This window comes from Neopsephotus bourkii, unplaced genomic scaffold (genome assembly GCF_033783945.1).
Source record: "Neopsephotus bourkii isolate Nb327-2 ecotype Australia unplaced genomic scaffold, CSIRO-AGI_Nbou_v1 NB_1181, whole genome shotgun sequence".
NCBI classification, from domain to species: Eukaryota; Metazoa; Chordata; class Aves; order Psittaciformes; family Psittacidae; genus Neopsephotus; species Neopsephotus bourkii.
The window spans coordinates 3,013,546-3,040,624 of NW_026901666.1; the positions used below are offsets into that span (position 1 = coordinate 3,013,546).

A 27,079-nucleotide genomic window follows, 5' to 3' on the forward strand; every position below is an offset into this window, starting at 1 on the left:
TGGCTTCTTCTAGCTCTCTGTGCTGGGTGGAAAAGCTTGCTCATTCTGAGCATGCAGGTAATCCTCCAAACCAAAAACTGAGTTTACCTGATCAGCACCTTGGGGTAGGCAAAGATAGATACGTGTGCACAAGAAAGAGTTAACAACTTGTAGCTGGGCAGAAATCCTCCCCTTCTTGCCTCCCACTCTGCTCTAAAAGTCCTCCTTCAGTTTTCAAAGAGCAGTAGAACAGCTGAGGTTGGAAGGGACCTCCTGAGCCCAGCCTGCCATATATAATATGTATATACACATATGTATGTGTATATATAGACACAAACCCATCATCTGTTCAAAGAGAGCATATTAGGAACAGAGCCAAGTTAAAGAAAGCCAGAACCTTAGAGGAAGGGAAGGTAATGAGAGATGCAGAAGCAAGGAGGAGAAGGAGGCCCAGAAGTTATTTACATGTGCTAAAACTACATTGCCTACCTGTGCTTACCTTCTACTCTAGTCCACCCAGCTGTCCACAACTCTTCTCACTGCTCTCTTGTGCCTTTTTCCAGAGGAAAAATTCCTTCTGATGCACAGTAACAGAGAAAGATGGGCACAATCCAGTGCTCCAGCACAGGAGCCAATAAGCTTTAATGGGGCAAAGGAGCTCCAATCCAGTCTTTCTTTTCTTTGGTTTATGAAAGAAACAGTTAAAAGTTCCCTCTAAGCCATGCTCCCAAATAGTTTCATACATCGGTGATGCTACATGAGAAACGACCAGCAGGCAGCTAAATTCATTTGGCATGCATGCACAGGCCCATGACCCAAAAGATCTCATGAGTGAAGAGAACCAAGATGCCCATAAGCAATGGACCTCTCCTTCTGAAAAAGGAGAACTACCAGAGCAAAGACAGACTGTGCCTATTAACAGGCTGTTAACCTTGTCCTTGTGCTCCACACAGAAACACAAAGATATTGCACCTGAATGTACTTACATGTTGAAGGCATAGAAAGAAGGAACGGACATAGTAAAACGAGACACTCAAGAACTGAAAACAGTTCACTGTTGGCATGAAAATCAGCAGCAAAGCACTGCAGAAAAAGACAAACCAGGATGTGACAGAATTTTGCAAGCAAATCTTGACACCACCTGAGGTCCCTACAGAACTCAGCATTCAGCCAGCTAAATGACATTCTGAAATTAATTACTGGATTCCAAATGACCATGAACAGCTGTCAGGCTTGTCCTGTTCATAAAGTAATTTGCATTAGTCTAATTTGCTGAGTTTTAAAACCAGGCTCTACCATCTCTGTAAATGCTTACTTAATGGAAAAACATCTAATGGCTCAGCATCTCAGAACATGTTTTAGGGAGACAGGAAAGCAAGCCATGACACCAGCAAATCCTAGGTTAAGCTTCTCCCCTTGTTACTTATCATGTCTCTGATGTGTTCCTTCAGTGCCAAGGGCCACATCCCTCCCTCAGATGCTCTTGAGTGGCTTTTGCAGCATCCTTTTAAGCAGTGGGCAATTTTTAAAGCTTCTGCAATCCAGGATCAGCACATTTGTGAGAAACCCTTCTCATTTTGGCTGCACTCCATGGTCATTCAAGGGTTCATGGGAAGGAATCCAAAAGCAGGAGTAAAGTCATAGTTAATTATACACCTTGGTTCTTCATAGGAACAAACAATATTACTAAACACACACTATCCCAATCAAACAAGCTCTTACTTGCAGTTGAATGTGAAAACATAGTTAACTATTCCTTGTTATGTTTCTTTTGTTTAGATGAGTTGAAGCTTTTTTTTTTGCATCTTAATATATTTTTGTTGAAAAAAAGTACTTCTATGGAAACAGCAGGCAGTAATTTATAAAAGTTATTTATGATTCTTACTGAAAGTTTTATTTGACTACCATACTATCAAATCACAACACTGCCTTTCACAAACCAAAGATGTGAGTCAGATAGAAAACCATTTTTATGTGGGCACAAAAGATTGGACATGGTAAGAATAGCTGGCGTTGTAGGAATGCAAGGACTTTGGGAATTTTAGTAGGAAAAACCTAAGGAGAAACACCCAAGCAAACCCCCAAACAGAAAACAAGCTAACTTTCCAACAGCCCTTTATATAAAAGAAAAATGTTAGGCAGATGATGATTCATTAGCTGAAGCATTCTATTAAGAACTAATGGAAATGAAAACAGATTTGGAACTCTCAAAAACACACAAATGCTTTGACTGTGCAAAAGCCAAATCTCAATGAGAATTCGGAAGACATAATGAGCAGAGGATAATCTCTCTTTATCAGAAATTACTGATTGTGTTCCCAGTCAAGACAGACTACAGTGCACACTTGAAACTACAAATCCTACATAAGCAAACAGCAACTAGATAACTGGTAGCAATTAGGCAAATTATCCTGGAATGACTAGGTCCTGACATTACTCATCCTTTTTGGATTAAACATCAGAAAACTTAACTAATTGAAATGGAAAAACAACAGCTATGCATGACAAGAAGCCCAATGTCATCAACAAACCAACAGCACTGCAAACACCCGTCCTCTCGGTTAACATATGCATCTAAGGTCTCTCTGAGGAGTAACAGAAAGAAAATCCAATTGCCTCCTACTGTCACCCCTACAACAGAGGGTCTTACGAGACCACCCACGCGCTGTTGTATGAAAGCAGACCTCCCAAAGAAGGACAGCATCAGCAGTCTTCATCTCACTTCCCTTCATGTCACCCACCACAAGAAAAGCTCAACATCTCACAGGCAGTCTGTATGGCTGGGAACTCAGCAAACTGCTGGTAGTCTTACCCTACAAGTAATTTTACCTATAAACCAAGCAAAAATTTTACAAGTATGAAATATCCTCTATGCACTGTAAAGCAGGTCTGTGTCACCAGGCTTTCTACCACCAGATAATCCAAGCATGCTGGAAAGAAGAAACTGCATTGACCCTCGCTAGCAGCCTTCCCTTGTACCTGCAAAATTCATCAAGTCGTTAAAAATGACAATTACATCTCGACTACCAACTTTCAGTCTTCAACTTGAAAATTTCAGAAGGGACCTGTAGAAATGAAGCACCCAATAATCACCAAAATCCTTCAAACCCCACTGAAAGCCCCAGGTTTTATTTGACTGCTGTGTGAAGCTACCTGCTTGGTCTCAGCTGCCTGTTGTACATAGACATTCTATAAAAGGAACTGGGCATTACAAAACTCACTCCAGGAGCTGGCTCTGGGATAGCAGAAAGAGCAAACTCTGCCGGCACAGAGAATGAATTTCACAAGAGAGTGTAAGCAAGTGCCTATGACAGCAGCACCCATGTGTAAGCCCTGCAGGCATCACCCCTTCCCAGGACAGCCTGTCTGGCACTGCACCTTTGAGAGGGGAATGAAACCAGAATACACCAGTTGCTGCTTCAAACATATTTGCTGTGTAAACAGTGGGCTGATGTTTTGGGCTGCAACTTCTGCATCTACCAGCAGTTACTGCAAGCAATAGTGAGGAACAGTTTACAAGTAAACAGAATGTAAAGCACAAGTCTTAAAAATTACACTAACTGGAAGAGCTTAGTAGAATAATCACCAGAGACAGGATGAAAAACACTTCTAAAGACACGTTCTGTTTATTTCTCATTCTCAACCTACAACTACTACAAAGATGTATAGAGCAAGCAAAGACCACCTTTCTTTCTCCTTTAAAGATCAGATACACACCATACATAAATCAATATTTGAACATGAACTTCCTTATCAAGGTTTGCTTTATTATAATAACATTTTTCTACTTGAGCAGCACCCAAAGATCTCATCTCAGCTGCCGTGAGAAAAAGTGTACACTACAACAACAGAAGGAGTGACTGGTATGAGCAGTAATGTCACCAAAGTGGAGTAAGGGAGAGGAGTACACTGTCCTCAAAATGTTGACACCATTTGCGTGGTGAATGAAATAAGTTTTCTTACTATTCCCATCACCTCTTTCCCAAAAATTCTCAGCAATGCTTTCTCAAGAACTGTACACAGTGACTGGAGACAAAACCTACAAATAAGCATGGGTTTTTTACACACACGCCACACCAAGCTTTTGTAGAGTGGAAGGAATGGCCACTGCTATTGCCCTGTGTCACAGTAGGCTCCTTTCTGGTCCCTCACATACACATCATCAATTAATACCACAATCTGTACCACTGAGTAACAGTACACTGGACTCCAAGCAGAATTTGCTACCCTCATGTATGACCTAAAGCCATTAACACTGCAGATGGAATTCAAACAGCACCACGAAGATTGCCAGTATGATAACACCATGTGCCATAATGATATGCTATATACTGCATCACCAGCCACAATTTCCCAACTCCCTAATACAGCCCTGATGTGCCCATGTAGGAACTGGCTACAGAGTCTAAGCAGGCTTATGCACATACAGTTGTGCTTGCTGTCCTTTTTACAGTGAACTCTGAGCATGAGCCACCAAGGTCAGTCTCACTGGTGTTTAGATCCTATAAACATCAAAGGACTTTCAGAATCTAAAATACTTTTGTGGATCTGGGCATGAATCTAATTCTTCAAAAGTGTTTATCTAATTCTTGGTGATAAAAAGTTTGAACTTGTATAGTACCTTTCACTGAAGCACACCATCCTGGCTTACAAACCAGTAAGGTCCTGCTTCTCTGGTGTACTGAGAGCCCTCTCTAGCATCAGCACTAGGAGGCAGGCTGTGCATGCAGGGATGAGAAGAGCCTTAGGGAAACCAGGGCAGGGTTAAATGCAGGCCAAATGGCTAAGAGAAGTCTAGAAAAAAAGGTGCATGTACAGCTTAGGAGAAGGAGACTGCTGGAGAAAAAGCAAATAGGTAAAAGCAGTTAACAAAAAGACCTACTACAACAGAGAGGTAAGAAAAGACCACCTTTACCCCTCCTCTAGAGATCACAGAGCTACCACACAGAAATCCAACCAATATTTAAATATTAATCTCCCTACCAAAGCGACAGGCAGAAGATGAAGGCACAAATTAAATGCTATTTAAATTTCTTGAACACGAGGAGGAAGATGAGCAGAATGGGAAACACCGGCATTATTAAGCAGAAAGGCATGCTGCACGGGTGCTGCAGGCTGTCACCAGTGACTGCTGAGCGGTGACATTGCACCCTCACTTCCATGCAGCCACCACCAGGGCTGTGCAATAGTGGCTTCTCGCCTAGTTGGCTCCCCAGCCCTGCCCACAGCAGGCCCTTGCTGACCCCATGCCAGGTCACCCCTCATTCTTGCTCAGCTCTCCTGCCTGACACACAACCAAGCTGAACTTTGAAGCACCTATCCAAAGGCAGCTGTTCCCAACAGCCCAGATAACCAATTCAAGTACAGAAGATAAAGCCTCTCACATGCTGACAAGCATTAAACTTACACTTTGTGAGAAGTGAGGACAGCCATTTCACATGCTCAGTTGCTGCTCTGAAATGAGTGCTTTGGAGGTATAAATATAAACAATCTAATAGGGACAGTTCTGATAGTTTTGCAGGTGCAAAAGGGGTGACGCTTACCTGCCACAAGTGTCATTCCCAATCATGGCTGAGAAGGACCTTGCATTAGAAAAGTATTTGTTGCTAACTCCTGGGGATAGTTTTTCAACAAAATACAGCTTTAATGGAAAAATTAGTTTTACAGAAAATGCAATTTCTTATGGGAAGGTTTCATGGAAGTTTGTTTCTGAAAAGGATGGTGTCTTCACTGAAACCATAATGCACTGGGAAATTCTGGACTGACATATGGAACAGCATTAAGATCCTCCCCCAGGATACACAGACACACACTTACTAGATCCCAACCATGTAGGTAAATCAGTATTACTTGTTTACCCAATAGACCTCAATGTCTTAAGTCTCCTGTGCTAAAGAGGTTTTATGGCCTCTTATTATCAAGAATGTAAAACATACTTCCCAACAGGGCAAACAAGCTTTCATTCCCAAAAGGGTGACCCTGTTTAGAATCAAAGCACTAAAAAACCCTCCCCAAACCCCCCAGTCACAGGGCAGGGCAACAAGCAAGACAAAAATCTTCATTGGGAAGATGTTTCTCTCTACAGTCTTCCATCACCTGAAAGCCGGCACTTTCTGTGTTCACTACAAGAGTGCCTGTGCCTGCAAAAGTTGTTTTCTTCCATATCTCTGAACCTCTTTTCTTCAACATGGCAACTACTTTTCATCTACAATCACTGGTAGTTTTTTTCAGCTTCAACAGTGTAATTTTCTTCCTCCAAAAAGCCTCACACTACCTAGTACATCATCTACTTCATTAATCATCACAGCTGGTAATGGATCATAATACCCATGCACTCACTCATTTCTTTACATATACATAAATCAAAATATGTAGTTTTGCATACATTTTGTATAAATGCACACATACAAACCCACTATAATAGCAGCCTCTATTACAAAAATCATCTGTATATATCTTCATCATTAAAAAAAGTCATGCTTGTTCTTGGTTTTAACAGGAAAATCTAACCTGCACATTTGTAGGGTATTCTCTGATCAGTTAATCTGTACATTATCTATCAGAAGAGGTTAGGTATAAAATCAGTACATACCTCAGCTTCCCTATCTTTAAATGTTGTGATTTCATACTACCTTTTCAAAAGTAAGCATGTTTACTCTGTGTGCCATACACTGATCATTCACCTTTTCCTTCAAAACAAATTCCAATTTGATATGTACACATAGGACTTACAATGGGTACAGGTTTAAAACACTTCACATGGATACTTGCAGTCACTGTGCCATTCAGCTGACTTCTAACTGTAATACCACCTAGGTTAGTTTAAAGCAGTTCAGAGACACTCAGTAACACACATCTATTTCAGTTCAGTGGAGGCTGCCAGGGGTTAACTCTTCATCACAACTGCTGCTCTTCTCCCTGCTTTCATCGACAAGGAAGAGGTTCACTGTGTTAACCTCAGCCTGCCTAGTCTCTTTACGTTGCAAGAATGGAGGGTGAGTGGATTTTCATTTTGGCCCTATCAGGACAGCTAGGCACAGCTTTATAAGATGTTACTGTACTGGAATGACTCTTTTTGATACAGTTTATTTTATGATAGAAGCACTGCAAATAGCACAGGTCCTCGATCGCCTTTCACTGTGGTTCAGGTAAGGAACAAGCACAGAGTACACAAGCTCGTAGTTCCTTCAGTTCACTAGCTGCACGACATCTGGATTAAGCTTTCCAGGTCCTAAACCCCAGAACAATACAGAGGCCTTTTCTTTAATCTTCACATACTCACAGTTACTTTCCCTTAACCACAGGGAACCAGTATTCTAGCCTTCATTTGTTTTTCACTGTATTAATTCTATTATGTTGGCTCTCTTTGGCTTTAAAGTAATACTCATGTGACCCATCACACTACCTGTTTGCCAGAATATTGTCTCAGCAGGCATACTCAATTCATGAGTCAGAATCCAAAATAATAATAAGGTGTAATGTTTTAATCAAGTGATTCAGGAGCATAAAGTGAACACACTTGGGGAATTTTACCTACTTTGTGTCTGAGGCTTTGGCTTTACAGCCTCTAACTCTTCCCTATGACTATGGGATCTAGACTGCTTTTAGGGTTTGATGGGTTTGGGGGTTGTTTTTTTTTAATTTTTTTGTTAATGAAAGCTGAGATTCTCACATATTCCCACAATTCTGGAAGTTAGATCTATCAAAAACTATCTCAAGTAATGAGAGATTGTAAAATTACAAGAGCTGTAAACAGCGTTATCATGAACTAGTTAAGAGGGTGTTAAGGAACCTGGAAATGACTTCTTTATCCCAGCCCTTCAAAGTGGACAGCTAAAGACCTAGGTCTTCTCTTTGTTACTAACATGATTCTTACAGTACAAACCCTAATACAGATGTTTGTTAAACAGGAAGGTTTCTGCTCTCCTGCTGTCATTAAAACTGTTTTTCCCAAATAATCTTCTTGAAAATCAGTGGGCTTCACAGGAACACATGGAGTTAAGCATCTCAGAAGCACCCTTGAATCCAACTAGACATTTACCTGCATTTTCTAGTAAACTTTAAAATCTGTCTTGTACAGGTAAAACATTTCTTCAACAACCACTACATAGCAAGTTAGCCTTCTTAGCCATGCTACTATACTTCTGTCTTTTTAAAAGCTTATTTATACTCCACTGGAAGACCAGCACAAGACAGCTTCAGCACTGTGAACAGTTCCCCAAAATTCACGCTTTGCCTTACAAATACCTGGTTTACATACAGAAAGATCCAGCTTGATCCTAAAGCACATCCCTAAAGGAACCAACACCCTCATATCCACTTGGCATGGCAACTTGTAAGCAGCAGCAAGAGAAAACACAAAACAAATTAAAATACATATGCAAAAAAGGCAGGAATTTCTAAACTGACCCAAAGAAGCACAGTTTTGAAAGTCAAACACGTAGTACTGAAGAATTCAAAAACACAGGGATTCCTCTCAGCACGAGGCACTGCATTAATTCAATTCTGCAGAGTTGTGATTCCTCTCCCTCCAAAATCAACGGATGCCAAAACAAGTTGCTAGTATGTGAGGCAACACATTGACAGATTACAGTTCCCAGTCCCAGACTGGCATGACCTTATTGTTAGGCAAGGAAAAAAAGGCTCATCTGAAGAGACATGGGAGCTTGTCCATCCTGCTTGGGGATACCGTATCATACAATACATACGTCTGCACTGACGCACACTGTTTTATGTTATAATCTGTGTATTTTACGAGCTGGCCACACCACCTTATGTAACAGACCCCTGTTTAATATGGAACAGCATGTTTCTCGCCGCGGCAATCCCAGCAGTTTCCCTTGCCCCGAGCAATTCTGCCCCGCCGGGCTCCTGCGCAGCTACCGCTGGAAAGAAAGCCCACTTGGGCAACTGCCGCCATCCGTTCTTATTTGGGGCGTCGCGCCCCGACCGCGGTAACGGGGCCTCCGCGCTGCAAAAGAACCATTTTGTGAGGGATGTCACAGGCTCCCCAGCGAGGCTGTTCAGGCTGGAGCGAGGCGGGGGGGGAGATAGTGGGGAAATGATTTCTCAACGATCGATGCCAGCCTGTCCCGGCTTCTTTTGGGCGACACAGGCACTGCTGCGCCGGTGGTGCCTCGGAGGCTCCGCCGCTTCGTGACTCTACTCGGAAGGCGCCCGCGGTGACCGGCTGTCCAGGACCCGCACCATGCAGATGGCAGCCGAGCAACTTCGGCTGCTGTTGTGCCGCACACGCACCGAGCGCGGGGTTCATCAGCGGCTCTCCCCGCGGAGCTCTTATAAACCTCCCTCCGCGGGGCAGGACCCGGCGCTGTCCGTGGCTGCGGAAGCGCAACCACGGTGACCGGCAACAAGCTCCCCCAGGACCCCGAAACACGGCTGCACCCCCACAAATTACGTAACAGAGGAGCATTTCGGTTGGCTCCGACCGGCACCTCCGGTTGCAAAGCCAGGAGGGGGGTGTGTGGGTTTGCTCCCCTCGGGATCCCCGCCCCGGCGGCGGCACTCACCGCCTCCGAGTCTTCAAATCCATGCAGGTACAAATTGTCGTACATGGAGGTCCGCTAAACGCCGGACGCCTCTCTGGGTGCAGAACCGGCGCTGCGAGGCGCCGAGCGGCAGAGGCCTGTGCGGCAGCGGCGGGGCCGAGCCTGCCCTCTCAGCGCTGCGGACACCCCAGCCGCGCGGCGCCGCCTCCCGCGCCCACCGCCGCCGCAGGTGCCCCTGCCGGCGCCACACCACCCCGCAGCGCCCCCCCTCCCACCGCCTTCCCGCCCGGCGCAGCCCTCTCCCCGCGCCGCCGCGCACCATTGGCTACGACGTGCCACCGCCGCGCCACCATTGGCTGCGACGTGCCACCGCCGCGCCACCATTGGCTGCGACGCTCCTCTGCGGCCGCCGCGCGGGGCTGCCCCCTGCCGGCTCCCTCAGGGTGCTGAAAAACTACCGGCGGAGCTGGGCTACCTGCTGCCAGGCCGCCCGAGGAGGAGCCGAGGGGGACGCAAATAAAGCGGCATGTTTTCCTTTTCTTTTTCCTTTCCTTCCTTCCCTTCTTGTTTCCTTCCTTTTTTCCTTCCTTCTTTCCAACTGTCGCTTCACCACGAGGTGCTGTTCTCACCCAGAGAACAGCAGTTCATTATTTAGGAGAAACCCCCACACCACCCTTTCCCCATCCCCAAGGTCTGGAAGCGAGCAAACGAAAGACTGAAAATGAAAAGACTGTAAGTTTGAACCTTATTTGCAACTAAATTAAAAAGCAAATTTCTAAAATGCATCCTGCTCAAGCTTTAAGACTGAGGTTTCTGGTTCCACACACATATGCTGTACCTCACAGTACGCAGCGCTGACAGACAGGCAAAGCTCGTTCCACAGGTGGAGAAACCACGTCCAGAGAAGCTGACTAACAGAGACAGTCACGCAGTGAGGAAACTGCAAAGCTGGCCCTCCGTGTCTATGTCTCTTGATTTCCCATCTTATACACTTCATCACTGAATGTTTCTCCTTGCAGTAAGCGTGACACTAGAGAATAGACCTACATGATAAAGAAGTACATCAATAATGAAGAATTACAGAGAAATAATTCACAATTTACTTCCTATTTTAAATCTCATCTTCAGTGCAATCTGACACAGCATCTCAGTGTTCACAAACACTTCTATTTGTCTTTTCCACTTGCTTCATCTACTGTACCTTCCAAAGGCTTAATTTAGTTCTGCGAAGTTACTACTAGTCACTTGGGAAGCATTCAACAGACGTGTATAACAAAGCCAAAGGTGTTATTCTTCCCATATTCACAATTTCTTACACATTTAATCAAAGATACACAGAGCTGTGGTCTTATTCCCAGTTCACTACTTCTATGCTGTTGATGTTCTTTGCTTCTATCCATATAACCTCCTGGCTTGCAAGAGCTTATGTAACTACATATAGAGAAAGCACTCCCACTGATGAACAAGAGACAAGCTGGTGAAGGGAGGTGATTCTGCCCCTCTGCTCTGCTCCTGTGAGACTCCACTTGCAGTGCTGTGTCCAGCTCTTGAGCCCCCAACATAAGAAGGACATGGAACTGTTGGAACAAGTCCAGAAGAAGCCACGAAGATGCTCAGAGAGGGCTCGAGCACCTCCCCTGTGGTTTCAGGCTGAGAGAGCTGGGCCTGTTCAGCCTGGAGAAGAGAAAGCTCCAGGGAGACCTTAGAGCAGCTTCCAGTGCCCAAAGGGGCTGGAAAGGGGCTTTTTACAAGGGCAAGTAGGGATAGGATAAGGGTCAATGGCTTTAAACAGAGAGGGGAGATTTACATTAGACAGGTGGGTGCTGAGGCACTGGCACAGGTTACCCAGAGAAGCTGTGGCTGCCCCATCCCTGGCAGTGTTCAAGGCCAGGCTGGACAGGGCTTGGAGCAACCTGGTCTAGTGGAAGGCAGGGGGATTGGAAGTGTATGATCTTTAAGGACCCTTCCAACCCAAACCATTCTGTGATTCAATGAAAGTTTGGGTCAATGCTTTTCAGTGTTGAAGTGTTTTGGTTGGTTCTGTTTTTCATAACCGAGTACTCAGACTGTGAGATCTTCCAAGGAACAGCACGATTGTCTCTGTCCCCATGCAGTGAGCTCATTGCCAAAGTTAAACCAACAAACAAAACACAACAAGCAGTTAATGAACCTCTGATGGCTTTCAAGTAGTCTGTTTCAAACAGGACAGCACTTCTGTCAAACTGCTCCTGGTAGAACAGTTGTTCAGATGACAGAAACTATTTCAATGATTGACACTAACTTGCTCCTTCCTGGCCACCTCCACCAAGTGTGGAACAGCCCCAGAGACTGAGCAGCACTTCTCTGGAGGGTTATCCTTCCAGTTACTACAGGGCTGGAGGACACAGCCAGCATGATTTTGGGCACATCATGGTGGTTTGAGAAGACGGTTCAGATGGAGGAGATTTCAGCTTCTAAGATTGTCTTTAAACTCTCTCTACATGAGTTAATGGATCCGTTTTTAGGGCCTGTGCTACGGAGCAGTTCCCCTTCCCAGCTTGAAGATCCGTGATGTTACAAATTTAAAGAAATAAACACATTGTTGGTGGGAGATTATTAAAATTTAAGAAGGATTTCTAAATGCAACATCGGAATCATTTGTTGATTAAAAATAAAAAGAAAAGGGCATGAAATTGCAAGAAGAAAAAGTGACTGAACCTCACATAAATTTGTAATGAAGTAATTTAATTCACAAGTCAAGGGTATCACTATTTGATTTCCAGTACTTCCATTTCACACTGGCCTTTTAAGACCTGGAGGTTATTAAAAATACGTATTTAATGACTCAACTTGAAAGGCTCCTAAAAGTTGCTATAAAAATACACACAGCTCATTACACAGGGATTGTACTTGAAAAAGATATAAATGTAAGGGACAGTCACACAACCTACTTCAAGCATTTAGCTTAAGTGCCTAAAATGCAGTGCTCGGGGTGGTCAGCATGGCAGTGCTGACCCCCAGTACCAGCACTGGGTCCTGTCACTGGGTCCTGTCCTCCTTCCTGACCACCAGGAGGAGACCTGAAGTGCATCCCCCTGCAACAGAGCTAACCTCTGTCAGCCAAAACTTACACATCCCGTGCTCGTTTTCATGATCTAAATTGAAGAAAATTATTAGAAGAGGCAAAAAATATCCAGGAGCCCCTGTAATTTTAAGTTGTTTTCCCCAGCCATGCACCTAAAATGCAAATATACAAATACCTGTAATTTTGAGGAACTCTAAATCAAAGACTATTTCAAATATGAAGCAATTTATCCAGGAAACATGCAACAGAAACCAACAGAGGTAGCACACCAAAGCAAGAGAAGAAGACATCCGGCTCTTTGGAAATTGTCTGAAAAATAATCAGGCTCCCAAAATATACTGAAGGAACAGAAGACTTGGATGGAGCTCGGAAACAGGAAACAAGGGGAGGATACACAGGAGAAGGAAAATACCTCAAAATTAATCTTATTGCCAGGCCATTGCTATTCCAGTCTTACCTGTAACACAGGCATTTCTATTATGACTACCAGGTATTATTCAGTGAAAGCATGTTATGCTTTTACAGTGAGGAATACTGCGTTACCACAGATACACAAGTGGTCATCTGTTGGCTTCCAGAAAAATCTCTTTGTTTTCCACTTACAGAATAGCTTAGCACAGGCAACATGGAGAGAGTACAATATGAGAAAGAGTAAAAACTTAATCTTTTTTTGGTGAGCTTCCGGAGGAGTGGTTCAAAAGAACAACAAAAATCCCCTGCAATGAAAAATAAGGGTCACACGTTAACTGAAAGTTTTGAGAGATCAAAACCATCCCCAGCCTGCTTCCAAAAGAGAATACAGATGATCTGATGCTGCTAGGAAGGTAGTTCTAATTGCCTCAGGCCACAGAGATACCACATTCTGGTAACTGTCACCTTCAGTGGGTATGTGGCTAACACCAAAGCAACCAGCATCCAAAACCCCATTGGTTTGTGTGGGTACCATGCACAGCTGTGAGAGATGTGGCGAAAACATGAATGCAGAAATCAGACAAACTGAGTCTTTTTAAGTTCTAACCCTTTAAAAAACGTGGGTTTTTGTGGGGTTTTGTTTGTTTCGGGGGTTTTGTGTTGTTTTTTGTTGTTGTTGTTGTCGTCGTTTGGTTTTGTTTTGTTTTTTTAATGGTGTCCATTGCTGCAATATACATTTTGTTTGCATTATTCATTTATGATATGATTCTATCATTTGGAATTACCTTAAAGGATATGAAATATATTAGAAGCCTCCTCCTTCTCAGGACTTTTTATAGGCTTCATAAGAAGTCTGAAGCTAAATGCTTGCCAAAACAGTGTGGTAGACCCAGAGCAGAATGGGAAACAACAGCTAGCAGATAAGTCAGTCTTATTCCCTTCCCATACTCAGCATCAGCCAAGGTGAAAGTGATTTAATGAAGAGAAAGTCAGTATCTCCATTCCCTATTAATGGCACCCCCTGCTTTGAAAGCAAGGTTAATCAGGGAACCCAAATATCACCTGTGCACTGAGCATCCCTGCACAGGCAAATATATTCAGTAGCATTACCACAGCTGCCTGAAAATCTTTGGTCTCAGACATGTTACATGGAGGAAGCTGGTTTTCTGTGCTTTCTTTTTAATTTGGGCATTGAAGAATGATCCTGCAAGCATTTACCTTAAGATAGCACTACCCATGGCTGCTGTTTCCACGTGGCTACCTACAATAATAATCAGCATTTGGAAAGAGTCTTCTAAGACTTCCAACAACTGGTAAGTCACTGGGGATGTAACTCAGACTAGCTGGTTTCTTCTGGCCTCAAATAAATGCTTTACTGCACCCTTTTAGGTTGGGGGTGAGGGGAAGAGAACGGTTTGGAAATCAGAATGCTTTGAGCATCCCAGAGAGCTCTGAAGTACTTAGCTTCTTCCAAATAGTTCAGTCCCACTAGAGATTATCCATGTTCTTATTTTTTTTTTAGAGTCAACCCTCTCTGAAGTACAAAGGAAGCATCTTTAAAACATGCATCCCTATATTCCGGAATATCAATTATTTAGTCATTTCTGACCTATCCAAATGTGAGAATGATGTTTTTCAAGGGGCATGAATTTTGTACAGAACCATAGGAAATTTTATTTAAAGCCCAATCTAAACATTACACAATCAAATGACAGCACTTGTATGGTTCTTTTAGGAGATGTAGCAATGATCTATTTGCATAAACACACTAAAGTGCTATTTGAATAAATGCACAGTAACTAGATTGCCAAGTCAAGTAAATGCCTCAGCACTGCAGTGCGCAAAGCCAGAATGTAAGTCAGCAAGTTCTCTCTTTTTTGCACTTTTAACAAATTTCACTTTCACCTGGGATTTCGCTGTTACTAACTCAGTGCAAGTCATGCAGCAGGACTGCAGGCCTCAGTGCCTCTTCTGCTGCTACTGCGGAGGAGAGAAGGATCAACAGGAATATTAACACTGAAGCAACAAAATCCCAACAGCAACTCAGTGAAGGTGGTCAGAAGTTCTTTATGGGCTCTCTGCTCTGAGAGGAAGGTTACGATCCTGGACTCGTAACATTACTTCAGGGAATGAGACAGCCTCCCTGCAGCAGGCAAGGGCATCTTAACACAACGCATTAGTGGTTACACTAATAGCACATTTGGATATGAACCCACTTTTTATACCACTTTTATGCACACAGCAGACTCCCAGACCCACAGTCTTCATCAGCATGCTTCATATGAAACATAAGCATTGGTTTTGATCTTTCATTGTCAGAATTCTGGGACCTGTTGAAGAAAATTGTTCTCCCCCATATGATGCTGCTCTTGCTGAAATCAGCAAAACATCCCAAGTTTGTATTTCATTAGAATAAAGGAAAAGGACTGTCAGCATTCTCCAGCAATCCACCTAAGGCAGAACTTGCTTCCACCAGTTGGAAGGAGTCCAGTTCCTCACTTTTCTAAGTTATTTGGCACAGCCCAATTGCTTACCCCTTTTCCCTCTAAAGCAATTTCTTTCTCTCTCTCTTTCCTCTTCTGTTTTATAACAGAGATTAGATAAGCATCTGGTTCAGTAACAACAGCTTCTGCCTTGGGATGGAGGTATGAATAAGATAACCTCTTGAGATCCACACTAACCCTGTTTTCCAGCACCTCACAAGCAATGATAACTGGATGACATTTGTAGTACTTGGCAGTCCTTGAAGCTATCAGATGAATAAGGATGTATTTACATTTCAAAACAAAGAAGTGTTGTGCTGTTTGGGATATGTCGTGGCACAGAGAATTCTGTACATTTAAAGGTTTTATTAAAAAAACCACCCTATTGGATGGCATGCTTTAATGCTTTGGATTACAAGTAATAAATTAGTCTGGTAGGGTCTATTTTGACAGTTCTTCTGGAGGAAGTGAGGTGCCACCTATCCTAAAACACATTTATCTGACACTGTTATATAAAGGCTGCTATAATTAAAGAGAGTGTGAAGACTTCATTGTCACTTTCCCTTGGTTTCAAGCACCTACAATAAGAGAGGTAACTGGGCTACATTTGTAGGTATCCTCTATATTTAACTAGTTGTGAAATTTCTCTTTCCTACAGGCACTACAGAGATTTGCAAGTAGCTGAGCTGTGGAGAACTCAGGAACCATAGCTATGGCCTTCCGGGGTGGTTTTGATAAAGAGGAGTAGATTATCTCCACCTCCTGAGGCAGGTATCAATGTGTTCTGAGGTTTTAATAACTCAAGCCAGCTTTAATTGTGGCTTCCACTTCTGCACAGCATCAAGCAAAGCAAATCCAGAATTACCTGCAAAATGTTGCAAGACACAGCCCAGAGCCATATCACTGTATTAACACAGGTCTCCCTTTTAAAGACTTGGAACTTGAAGTAAAGTATCTACACTGACATGGGAACAGTTGAGCAGTCATGGTCATATTCACAGGCACTGAATGCACAGAGATCTCCCTCCAGCAAAACTTCCATTGATCAGTAGCTCTCAGCATCCACCAGGCTGCTACCGGCTGAAGGTCCAAAACATCAAGTCATGCTAGAGGTACCAACCAAAAAGACAGAGTGGTCTTATGGCTGGAACTGCATCATATTTATTTGTTGGAGTGAATATAGGGATTTCTGGTTTTAGAGAAGATTTTTATCTTCAGGCCAAAAACCATCTAGGCCAAAGGATTAAGCATTTGTTTCATTTCTTATTTTAAGCTCCTATTCTTTTCTTATGAATGTTAATCAATCTCCTTAACTGCTGAAAGTGCTGATGTGGAGTGCTTCTGTATATCACTTTAGACTGTAACTGATGAAATGATGGGGAAGTATCACCAACAGCCAATTACAAAGCTTATGGGAAGCTGGTGCTATTTTACCCAGGCAGTGAAAGTCACCACTGCATTCTGGAAAGCCTCATCAGTTCTGAAATACACACAGACACACGTACCAGAGCAATGATATCGACCTGGGGCTGATCAGAGAAAAGCTGCAAGGAGCCTGCAATGGAGGAAGGAGCTCTGCAAGCATAAGGCCGTAGTGGCCAGGAATGCCAGGTACATCAAATCGAACCACAGCTGTTTAAGGTTATGCACTCTGCATATGGATCATCTCCAGATCTTCAGCATCATCTGATACCCATTATAACAAAAGAGCATATAAGCTGGTGATAGTAATACACTGCTATCCTAAATGAGTTCATCAAAATCCCAAACTCGCAAGATGGAGGACGTCACAGGAGTAGACAGCCATAAGCAGAAAGATCTTCCAATCTCATAAAAGCCATAGAGGCCAGAAAGCTCCTGGTCAGTGTTAGCTTCCCAGATGCATTCAAATATTTGTAGTTTTATAAGTAAATATTCATAAAAAGGTTACTCAAAATATATTTTTTATAAATTACAACTATCAGGTTGTAAAGAGAACTTAGTTTTTTAGAGAAAACAGAGCCTTGACTGAGCAGTCAGAGCTGGGCAAAGATGACCCTGCTAGCTAAAACAAAATGCCAGCATCTGTTAAGAACACAATCTCACTGGAGACTTTTTCCTTTAGATAAACTAGTAAAACAACATTTTCTATTTTGTATTTAGGGTGTCTTAGAGTGTATTAAGAAGACAAAGGGTGTCTTAAAAGGAATCAGACAATTTCTAAGTTTTTAAGTCCTAGTGCTAAGAAGAATTTGTTGTTAAGAGGCTGAAGGAAGAAATAAATAAAACTAGGCAAATGCGACGCAAACATCTATAGTCTGCTGCTTCTCCTTGGGATTTTACAGGGATGGATTGATTAGCCTGTTGATTTTATTGCATTTTTGTATGATTTATAATCCAATTACCTTATATTGCAACACAGCACTTGCAAGTTCATGGCAAGGGACTATAGGAAAGTCTTCAGTTCATTTCAGTAGATTTCTATGAAACCATCCAAGTGGAGAAACTGATCCAGAAACAACAGATCAATGAATGAGGAACCACTTACCCAACCTGAGTTCTTTAAATATTTAGTCATGAGAAAAACAAAGAGTCAAGGATTTGGCTGTGTATATTTGTGTGAGTTCTTGCCTGTAAAGCCTCTGGGAGACATGTTCTGATCTGATGAAACCATGACTTCATGCTACTCTCACCATCCAGAAGCAGAACATGAAATCTGTGTAAAAAATTCTGAAGATGATCATTGCTCATCATCATTATGAGACTCTCCTAAAACATATTTCTAATGCATCTCCATTTGAGAGGTTCACTCTCTTCCACTGGCAATTCTTCCTCCTTCTTCAAGGAAAGAAACAGCACCATTTCCTGTAGGAGGACTTATTCAAGCTTGCCAAGAGCCACTATGTGCTAGGTAGGATGGCTCAAAACAGACACCAAGCCCCCAGAATGTTGTCCTTCTTCCTTCCACAGTACACTCTCACTGCACAAGCACTTCATGCTACGTGGGGTCTGCACCAGCAGATCCAGGTTCAGCCGTGACTTGGCACAGGACAAGATTTCAGGGATCCCTGGGCACCACCAACCCCCAGCAAAGTAAGGTGGGAATATGGGATGAATTCAGTTATCTGTGGTTGCCTCAGGGTGATAAACACCTGCAAATCTCACTTAATTCATTCAGCATCTCAAAATACTCCACACGCCAGCAGCACTGTATGAGTCCTTTCACAAATCTGAGGCAGTTAAGAAATGACTAAAAATACCTTCTGCCTTTTCCTTACAAGAGAGAACAATCATAATTATAAAAATCCTTGCAGCAGCAGAGCTCATCTTCCTGTTGCAGGTGTAAAAAGCCCTATGTGTTTTACATATGGGGCTCAATGAATGAAAAGCTATTAAAATAACATAGAATGGAATCTGTTCCTCAGCTTTTAGGCTAAGATGTTTGAACCCATCAGTAAACCTTTAAAATTCACAGGTTGAAGTGATGCACCAATGCACATGATGTTAGGAGGTTGTTCTGTGAAAGCTCAGGTATAGTTCAGAAGCTTGATGATATCAGGTAATTTCACACGAATACTGATTTTTTCCCCTCTTCCATGCAGTTGCTAGACATGTATTTTCCCTAATCTCTCAAACCCAAATCATGCATAAAAACCCCAAACAGAATGATTAGTTTATTCCAGCCTTTGACAGCATCCTTACAGAGACTACTTTAAAAAAAAAAAAAAACCAAACTCTAAACAGACTGCTGAGAGGAAAGTTCTGTCTCAGATCTAAAACTGTCTATGAGACAGAGAAAAAAAAAGTAGGAATAAATGGAAAAAGGATCAATATTTAGGCTCTAATATTTGCTATGGTCCAAAAAAAACCAAAACAACTCTTCATTACAATAGTGATGTTCTCACATGAAATGAAGTTAATTTGAGAGCGAGCATGGAAAAATTCAGCTTGAACAGCTAAGCTTGACAGAGCTACAAGCAGAAAACAGAATATTATAATTGGAAGTGTTGAGAATAATAACAGCAGCTCTGCCATTCCTGCCTATAATCATTATGAGCAATAGAGAAGCAGATCGGAACCCCATGTTCTCAGAATTTAATTCAATATCCAGATGAGGGAGCAGAGAATTAAAAGGTGATAAAAATCAGTATTCATAGAAGGGCATATTTATCACAACTGTAGAAGAATACCAGACTCTATTAAAATAAATGATAGAACCAAAAACCTGTGAGCTTATCCTTAAAAAAAGGATTGGACATTTATTTGAATATTACAACCATTGTAGGTCTACACATTCAGCTTAGCAAAATTTGAAGGGATATAGTCAAGCTTTGCTTCCAGCCTTGATCCCTTGGCAGGGACAGGCTCAGGAAAAGACCTAATACTGTTGACAGCTTATTGTACATGTGTTTTCCACTGCATTTTATTTTCCAAAAATATCTCCTATTAGCTGCTGTGATGGACAGAATACTAGATTAGACTTATATTCACTCTATTCAACTATGGTGATTATTACGTTCTACAACACTGTCCCCTGTGCAGTTAAAGGAAACCACACTTTTAAGTCTAGACCAGAAACTTATAAGCTTTATTTTCAGACACACTGGTGTGCAGTAATGAAAAACTGGTTTTACTCCCGTTCAGCCTGAAAATAAAATGATGATTTGAACACTCACTACTGCTATTAGAACTCATACTAAAGAAAAACACATCAAATGTCTTAGTAGGGAATATTGCTGCTATCTCTTGGTTCAGCTGAATAAAAATAGCAGAATAAAATTACTGAGTAGTGTTCTGCAGATGGAGCGTATGTATGAGGAGCTTTCATTAATATCCAACATGACTTGTACAGTCAGAAACTGGGCCCTCAGAAACCTATGGTTCTAGGATGGTTTTCTAAACCCAGCTGGTACTGGGATACTCTGAAGTCTGCTGACTTTGACTAAAGTAGATTGGCTGGACATGGAGCAAATTTGGACAGGAAAACCCCATGTTTTGGTTTTAGTATTTTATCATTCAAATTCTCCTTGGAACTGCATCAGTGAATGTAGCTGCTTCACATTTGGAGCGCGAACCTGGAAACATGGGCAAGTTACAAACAGTATTGGTACACTGCTGTACCCAAGGGCTGTTTCACCCAGGAAGCAGGACTTGTTCAGAAGTTCAGAGTAGGCAGTGATCAAGTTTGACCTCTGGTAAGTCACAGACCCAAGAGTTTCACCTACATACCACAGCCCTTAACTGAGAGATACAAATTTGTGTTACGAAAAATAATTTAGAGTGGATGACCATGACTTCCCAGGAAAGAATGTGCTCTAAACTTGAAGACATCAAGCAAAGAACAGTCTATAGCTGCCCTTTGCTCCAGAGGTTAATCACCAAGAAACAGAACAGCCCACCAGTTTTACTGGATGCAGGTCTGGACTCCCATGGTCTCTGGTTCCCACAGGCAGTGCTCCTGGACCTGAGGTCCACCCAGGGTAGCCACGGTGTGGTTCAATATGTGGTGCCTGACCTGCTGAGACTCCACATTTGCTTATCTTGGGTCAAAACACAATCATGGAAGGGAACAGCTAGCCTCATGAAGGGACCATGGCCGCACCAAGTCCCCAGCCATGCAATGATCCTCCTGCGGAAGCTCTAGGACTGTGGCTGTTCTGCAGGACAAGAAAGCACTTCCCAGTTCCTGGTCCCAGCTGCGTTTCCTACCCTCAGGTCAAATTCACATCAAAATGAAACCCACCCAGACATCACCAGTCTCCCTATCTCTTCCTCCCCAGCTGCTCCGCTTCCTGGGCACAGCAGCCATCGCTCACTCTGACCACTTTTAATCTGGACATCTGGGGACCATGATGCAATACAGGCTACAGTGATCACTACAAGTCTACACGTGGCCTGAAATTATCAGATACCTGTCTCAGGAGCAGCCCACCCAAAAGCTACCCTGTCTTGCATCCAGCAAACCCAGTGGTCTTTCTGATCATCCATTTCAGACTGACTCTATTTCTCAGAAAACTGTTCTGCTGGAAGATTCAGAATCTTTAGCTATGACTCATCTCCATCAACTCCTGACAGCTTGATCTTGTATCACATGTGAAAGTGGGCCGTCCAGCTGAAGGGACCTCTATGCTCACCCCAGTTCCACACCACTCTACACGTTGCTTCGCCCCCTTCTCAACAATACAGCATCTCTCCCCAGTGCAAACTGAATTCCTTTTCCTTCCCACTCAGCTTGGACTGAAATTCAGCAATAGGTTCCAGCCTAGATCTGGGTGGGGTGGAAGCCAGGCACTGTGGAAGTAACAGGCAGAGGGAAGTGATAGGGGGGGATGCAGCTATCATCCCTGACCAAAAATCATCAAGCAGAAATCACTAAATTCATATGCATTACAAGGAAAAGAATCAGGGAAGGACCACCATGAAAAATATTTCCAGCCTAATGAAAAGATGTAGAAGAGCCCACTGCTTACTCCTGTGACTAACCAGAGAGGTGAACTGATTGAAACAAAAACTGAAGAACTGCATGGCTTTGAGCACAAAAGCAACAAATATATGATGAGAGAACACTGAATCAGCATTTTCCTGCTTCTTCAGCTGCCTTTGTGTGCGATGTTCCCTGTATTTCTGTATTAGTATTCCAACACAGTTGAATCTCCATAAATCCCTCCACAGCTACTTATCAACATAACTTGCTACTGCTTCTACTTTTGCTAGCTGCCTGGATACAGGAAGAGGCACACCAGTGCTGCTTCACTGTTCCAGGGTGTATCATTTATGCATCTTCTTGCTGCACAGGGCAGGCCCTGCTACACTTGTTGAAGGTAATAAATGTAATTGCTTTGCAGATGTACAGGAAGCAGCAAGGTGAAAAAATTATAATTTGCCCCATCCTGACAGTCTTCAAGGCCAGGATGGATGGGACTTTGAGCAACCTGCTCTAGTGGAAAGTATCCCTGCCCCTGGCAGGGGGGTGGAACTGAATGATCATTAAGGTCCCTTTGAACCCAAGCCATGCCATGATTCTATAACTAAAACCCTATGCAGGCACAGATTACAACAGTGAGATAGCCAACCACCACTACTTTCAGAACAGGGAAAGGTCCTTCAGGATTAATTATTATTAATTATTATATTAATACACAGCACCTTATAGCTGATGAATGTAACCCAAGATCAGTATAGCAGCCTTACAGACTTAGTCATGGAAATTAAATAAAAGACTTTTTATTAAATGTCTTCAATACTTTTCATAGTAGCAGGAAGCAAGCATTAAGGATTTAATAGCTTCTTTTGTCAGTGGACTCATTCCTTCCCACACACATGTGCGCCTGCTCTCCCCACTGAATTTGAAAGCCTGTATTCTTCTTTGTGCAACTAATTTGGTTTTATTCATCTTTTGAAGAACCCACCTAAATCTTGGGGGTGGGAAAGTAGGTGGTAAGGGCATAGGTGACAAAGGAATAGCAGTGAGCTGAATTACGCTCTGAACTGTGACTATCTAGCTCAATAGGTGAAGCTTGATGGGTCTGATACATTCATGAGAACATTTTCTTAAAATACCAAATGTCTCAAATTCTATGCAGATTGTAAAACAGACATTTGAATGCCTTCACCTTAAATGAGCAGTGATGTAGGGTATAAGAATATTCCCTCTACCTGCAGACAATATTTTCTCTCCCCTCTGAGCATTAACAGACATTAGCTCTCAAAACTTTTTTCTATCCTTCTAATGTCCACCATGCAGTCTAAACCATCAGTTTTAAGAAAGTGAGAAGCTATTTCCAGGAAAAGCTGTGGCTGCCCCATCCCTGGAACTGTTCAAGGCCAGGTTGGATGGGCCCTGGAGGAGCCTGATCTAGTGGAAGGCATCCCTGCCTGTGTCAGGGGAGTTGGTCTTTAAGGTCCTTTCCAACCCAAACCATTCTGTGATTCCATGAAAACTCACAGGTATAGTTTGCCAACCACAGACATATAGCAGACAGCCCAGAAGTATTGTCAGATGTCAGTATAATTTCCACAGGTAATTTATAATACAGGCAACACTTTAATAAGCCCCTTAAATACATTTAATGAATGGAATAAGCACATTATGGCCATTTGTGGCACTTCATGCATTCCATGTCAACTTCTTTCAAATCAGCTCATCTTTGGCCTTTACCGAGACTTGAAGTCTGACACCTGAAGCAAGTGTCAATTAATGCTAGAGAGCTGGACTCTGAATTTCAGCATTTCTGTTAGGCCACTGAATATATCCCTGAGTAAGACAAACATGATTACCAGCCTAGGCTGGATGTGATCAAGTAACCCAAAAAATGAAAAGCTGTAGTCTTTGTGGAACACTAAATTGCTATCTTGCTTCTGCTGTTACAAAGCAATGCAAATCACTTAAAATAACCTTACAGAATGAGGAAATGGAACCATAGTAAGTGTATCACGGCAAAACCAGCTTTATGCTTGCCCTGTATTCTTCATTAAGCAAATCAAAGGAAGGGAAGTATTTCAAGAATCTCTTCCTAAGAGGAGCACCATGTATTTTTAGATAAGATAGGAAATACAGAAGAGCCAGCTTCCACATCAGTGTTTTAGGCACAGTGAAAACATACCATGAACTTGAGTTTCAGTTCTGCATCTTGGCTCAGAGACGTGATGCAAAAGTGAATTTTCAAAGGCTTCACAGACTATATTCTTACAACTACATTTCAACCTTGCCAAGCATTTTCTGGGCATCCAATGCCTCAAACAGAACTGTGCATAAACCCACCCTCTGTACGGCGGGTGAACGTACTGGCAAGTAAATAATTGGAAGCCATGAAAGAAAGAATGCAACCCTGTTACGCTTCACTGATCACAAACAAACAGATAAATAAAACCACACAAGTTTGCACCCACTAAATTCATCTCCTGTAGTCATCAGTGAAATAATATCCTTCCCATTCTCCTCCTGCTAAACAATTAAGTTATTCACCATCTGTTTTAAAGCGCTGGGTAATTCTGCTGCATTCAGCTCCCAGGGCTCAGATTTTCTGTTCTGACCGACCTGGCTTCCTGCAGCCTGCCACCCAGGCCTCCCCACACACCCTCCTCTGGCTCATGGGACATCCCCAGCACTAACACTTCTATCACTTCCATGCTTTTGAAGAGCCACATCTGTTACAGCTGGGTTGTTTTTTTCTTTTTTTGCCAGGGAAGACTCTAGTAGCTTTACAGCACGAAAGCCTTGTTTATTTACAGGTTCAATGCTACCAACCTCTCCCCATTCCCTGCCTGCCTCTCCATTACACAGACTTGGGACCCACCATAAAGCACGGAAACAAGTTTTCTGCATCACCAGCTGCGGTGGCATCCCCAGAGCCCCTTTCACATCAGAGCTGCCCCTACCATCCACCTGCAGACATCATTCTCTGTTGGGTCTGTGTAAGCTAGGCTCAGGCTCTTGATCAAAAAGCCAGCAAGGCATTATCAGGATGCCCTGATACCTTTCTCTGCAGCTATGCTGGGGATGACTCATAGGAGAAAGCTCGTATTTTTACACCAATGAGTAAATTTGTACAGGATGAGAAAGTCTTTCAGTTTTACCATGAGTGCTATAACCTCAAATGCTTTCCTGAACACTTCAATTTCTGGAGAAAGAAGAATATAATAAATAAATAAAAATCTCAGTTTTAATTCAAAAGCTTCCAGCCAAAACCATTGGGGAAAACTGCCTTCAAAAAAAATCACAGCTGCAAACCACTTTAAAACAAATATACACCATATGCACAGGCATAAAGTAAATCCAAACCAGCTATTTTGAAAACAACTGAAGTCAGCTTTATTTCTGAGAGTCAATACTCTCGACTCCTAAATTCTTGGAGTTGTCAAACCCTCAAAGATTACATCTGCATGAGATCCTTTTAGCTCAGTTGAGCATATAGCTCAAGTTTCTCCAAGCCCAAAGCTATAAAGTGGAGCTACAGGAAGCACTGCATAGAACTTAATCGCTGTGACTTCAAGATGCACCTAAAAATAGGCTACTTTGCTAACCTGGGAATTCTGCCTCTAACAGCCACTTGTCCTCCCTTACTAATTGCTGTTACTCAGAAAAGTCAAAAATACATATCACGCGTTATGCAAAGCAAAAGGTTAGCTCTTCTGCAATAGAGCCGCTCAGCAAGATCAGTCCTCGCCTTGGCATAGGAGGATTCACAGCACTACACCACGACTGCAACTAAAAAGGGAAGCACCTCCATTTTAAGGATTTCTTTATCAAAATCTATAGTATGCATCAGTTAATAACGGATGAAACCCTTTTTTTTCTTATGCTAAGTGGCTTTATACTGCTATTTTGAATGTGGGTTACCATGGTAATCAGCAGAATCTGGAATGAATTTGTTTTGTCATAATTGCTGCATAATTTTGTGCAAACAGCTAAATACTATCTTACTATTTCTACCAGATCGACTCAGTAGCTGGAGCTTTCATGTAGCTCATAATTTAATGAACGAGCCATCACAAAATCTGACGAATTAAAGCAATTATAATTATTTAGAACAACCGAGCCTGAGTACTGCAAGCGTGTAGGAGTGTTTATTAGTGTTTTCATGACTCAAAACAATTCCATCTTTAGAGCATCTTCAAGATTTTCCCTGTGCTCTACGACATCAGGAGAGAAAGCAGAGAGATCTGCTTTTCAACATACCAAGTCTGGGGCTCCAAAAAGACAAAAAGAAGGACCAGCCAGCTCCAAGATCACCCCCCAGCCTGCCCAGTTCTACCAGCCTAGGACATAGAGAAAAGATAACCCTATCACACACTCCAAGGAGATGCTGGAAATCCTACAGGCTGCCCTAAAATGTGCAAACACACACAGGTGGAAAGCACTTATCAATTGGGCTTATGAATTCCCAATCAAATAACATGTTATTGAAGGGACTGGTTGTGCCCAAAGCAATAAAATACTGAATTTGAGCCAGCACATCGAGTCTTCAAGGCTGTGATATAACCCTAGGATTAGATTTTTGCATTTAATTATGTATCTCTGCAGTCATCACGCAGAAGACATCCAGAGACCGTTTCCTCTGCTAGTTTCCATGTGTATGGCATTTTTCTAATTCTTAATTTTAACTCCATGGATTTAAAAAATAAAAATAAAACCTCCAAAAAACCCACAACAAAAACATCTGGTCAGGAGTCACTAGCTAGACATGGAAAATCTCAGGGCGGTGGGGAAGCTGTCATTCAGACACAGCAATGTGGTCTTACCTTGTCTTCCAGGGTGAAAATAAGGCTGTGACCGTTCCACACAGAAATGCCAAGTGCAACATGGTGGGAATAATATCCTTTTCCCTATTAATTTTGTATTACCAAATGAGTAGAAACAGGGCCGTTTGCATTAGCAAATCTGGCTGCCTTTGCCAAATTTTGTTTTTACAATTTAATCTGGAAGAAAAGCCAAAAGCTTATGGCTTTTTTGTAAAAAAAAAATAAAAAAGGAAAAAAGACCCAGAAAAAAACTACGATCATTTTTGCATAACCCCAAATCTCAGCAGTGCCACCATACATTACAGCTCCCTACCACGTTGCCTGGTAGGCATTTATATATCTAAGCACATCAGCGTATCACAGTGCCGTAAGCTAAACAAACCAGGCAAAACAAGTGCAGCGTTCCAGCCGCT

At 42.6% G+C, this 27,079-nt stretch overlaps 1 protein-coding gene and 1 long non-coding RNA gene across 7 annotated transcripts in view; one reads left to right on the forward strand and one right to left on the reverse strand.

Annotated features, from left to right (window-relative positions):
• The window catches only part of CACNB4 (calcium voltage-gated channel auxiliary subunit beta 4), a 108,644-nt gene that overhangs the window by 59,058 nt on the left and 22,507 nt on the right, over positions 1 to 27,079 (reverse strand). Inside the window, exon 1 of one of the 5 annotated variants that reach the window (XM_061363759.1) lies at positions 9,510 to 9,732. The exons of the other annotated variants lie outside the window; for them this stretch is intronic. Coding sequence (XP_061219743.1) covers positions 9,510 to 9,554 — 45 coding nt within the window. The 5' untranslated portion in view covers positions 9,555 to 9,732. Of the gene's footprint in view, positions 1 to 9,509; positions 9,733 to 27,079 lie in introns of those variants that run through there. 5 annotated transcript variants of the gene reach the window in all.
• Positions 10,016 to 26,626, forward strand: LOC133217920 (uncharacterized). Of its 2 annotated transcripts, none has more exons than XR_009727007.1 (4): positions 10,016 to 10,220; positions 16,105 to 16,217; positions 18,396 to 18,523; positions 26,032 to 26,626. It is a non-coding gene; the product is annotated as an uncharacterized LOC133217920 (long non-coding RNA). The 2 variants fall into 2 exon arrangements; XR_009727008.1 differs by lacking the exon at positions 10,016 to 10,220 and adding an exon at positions 13,678 to 14,276.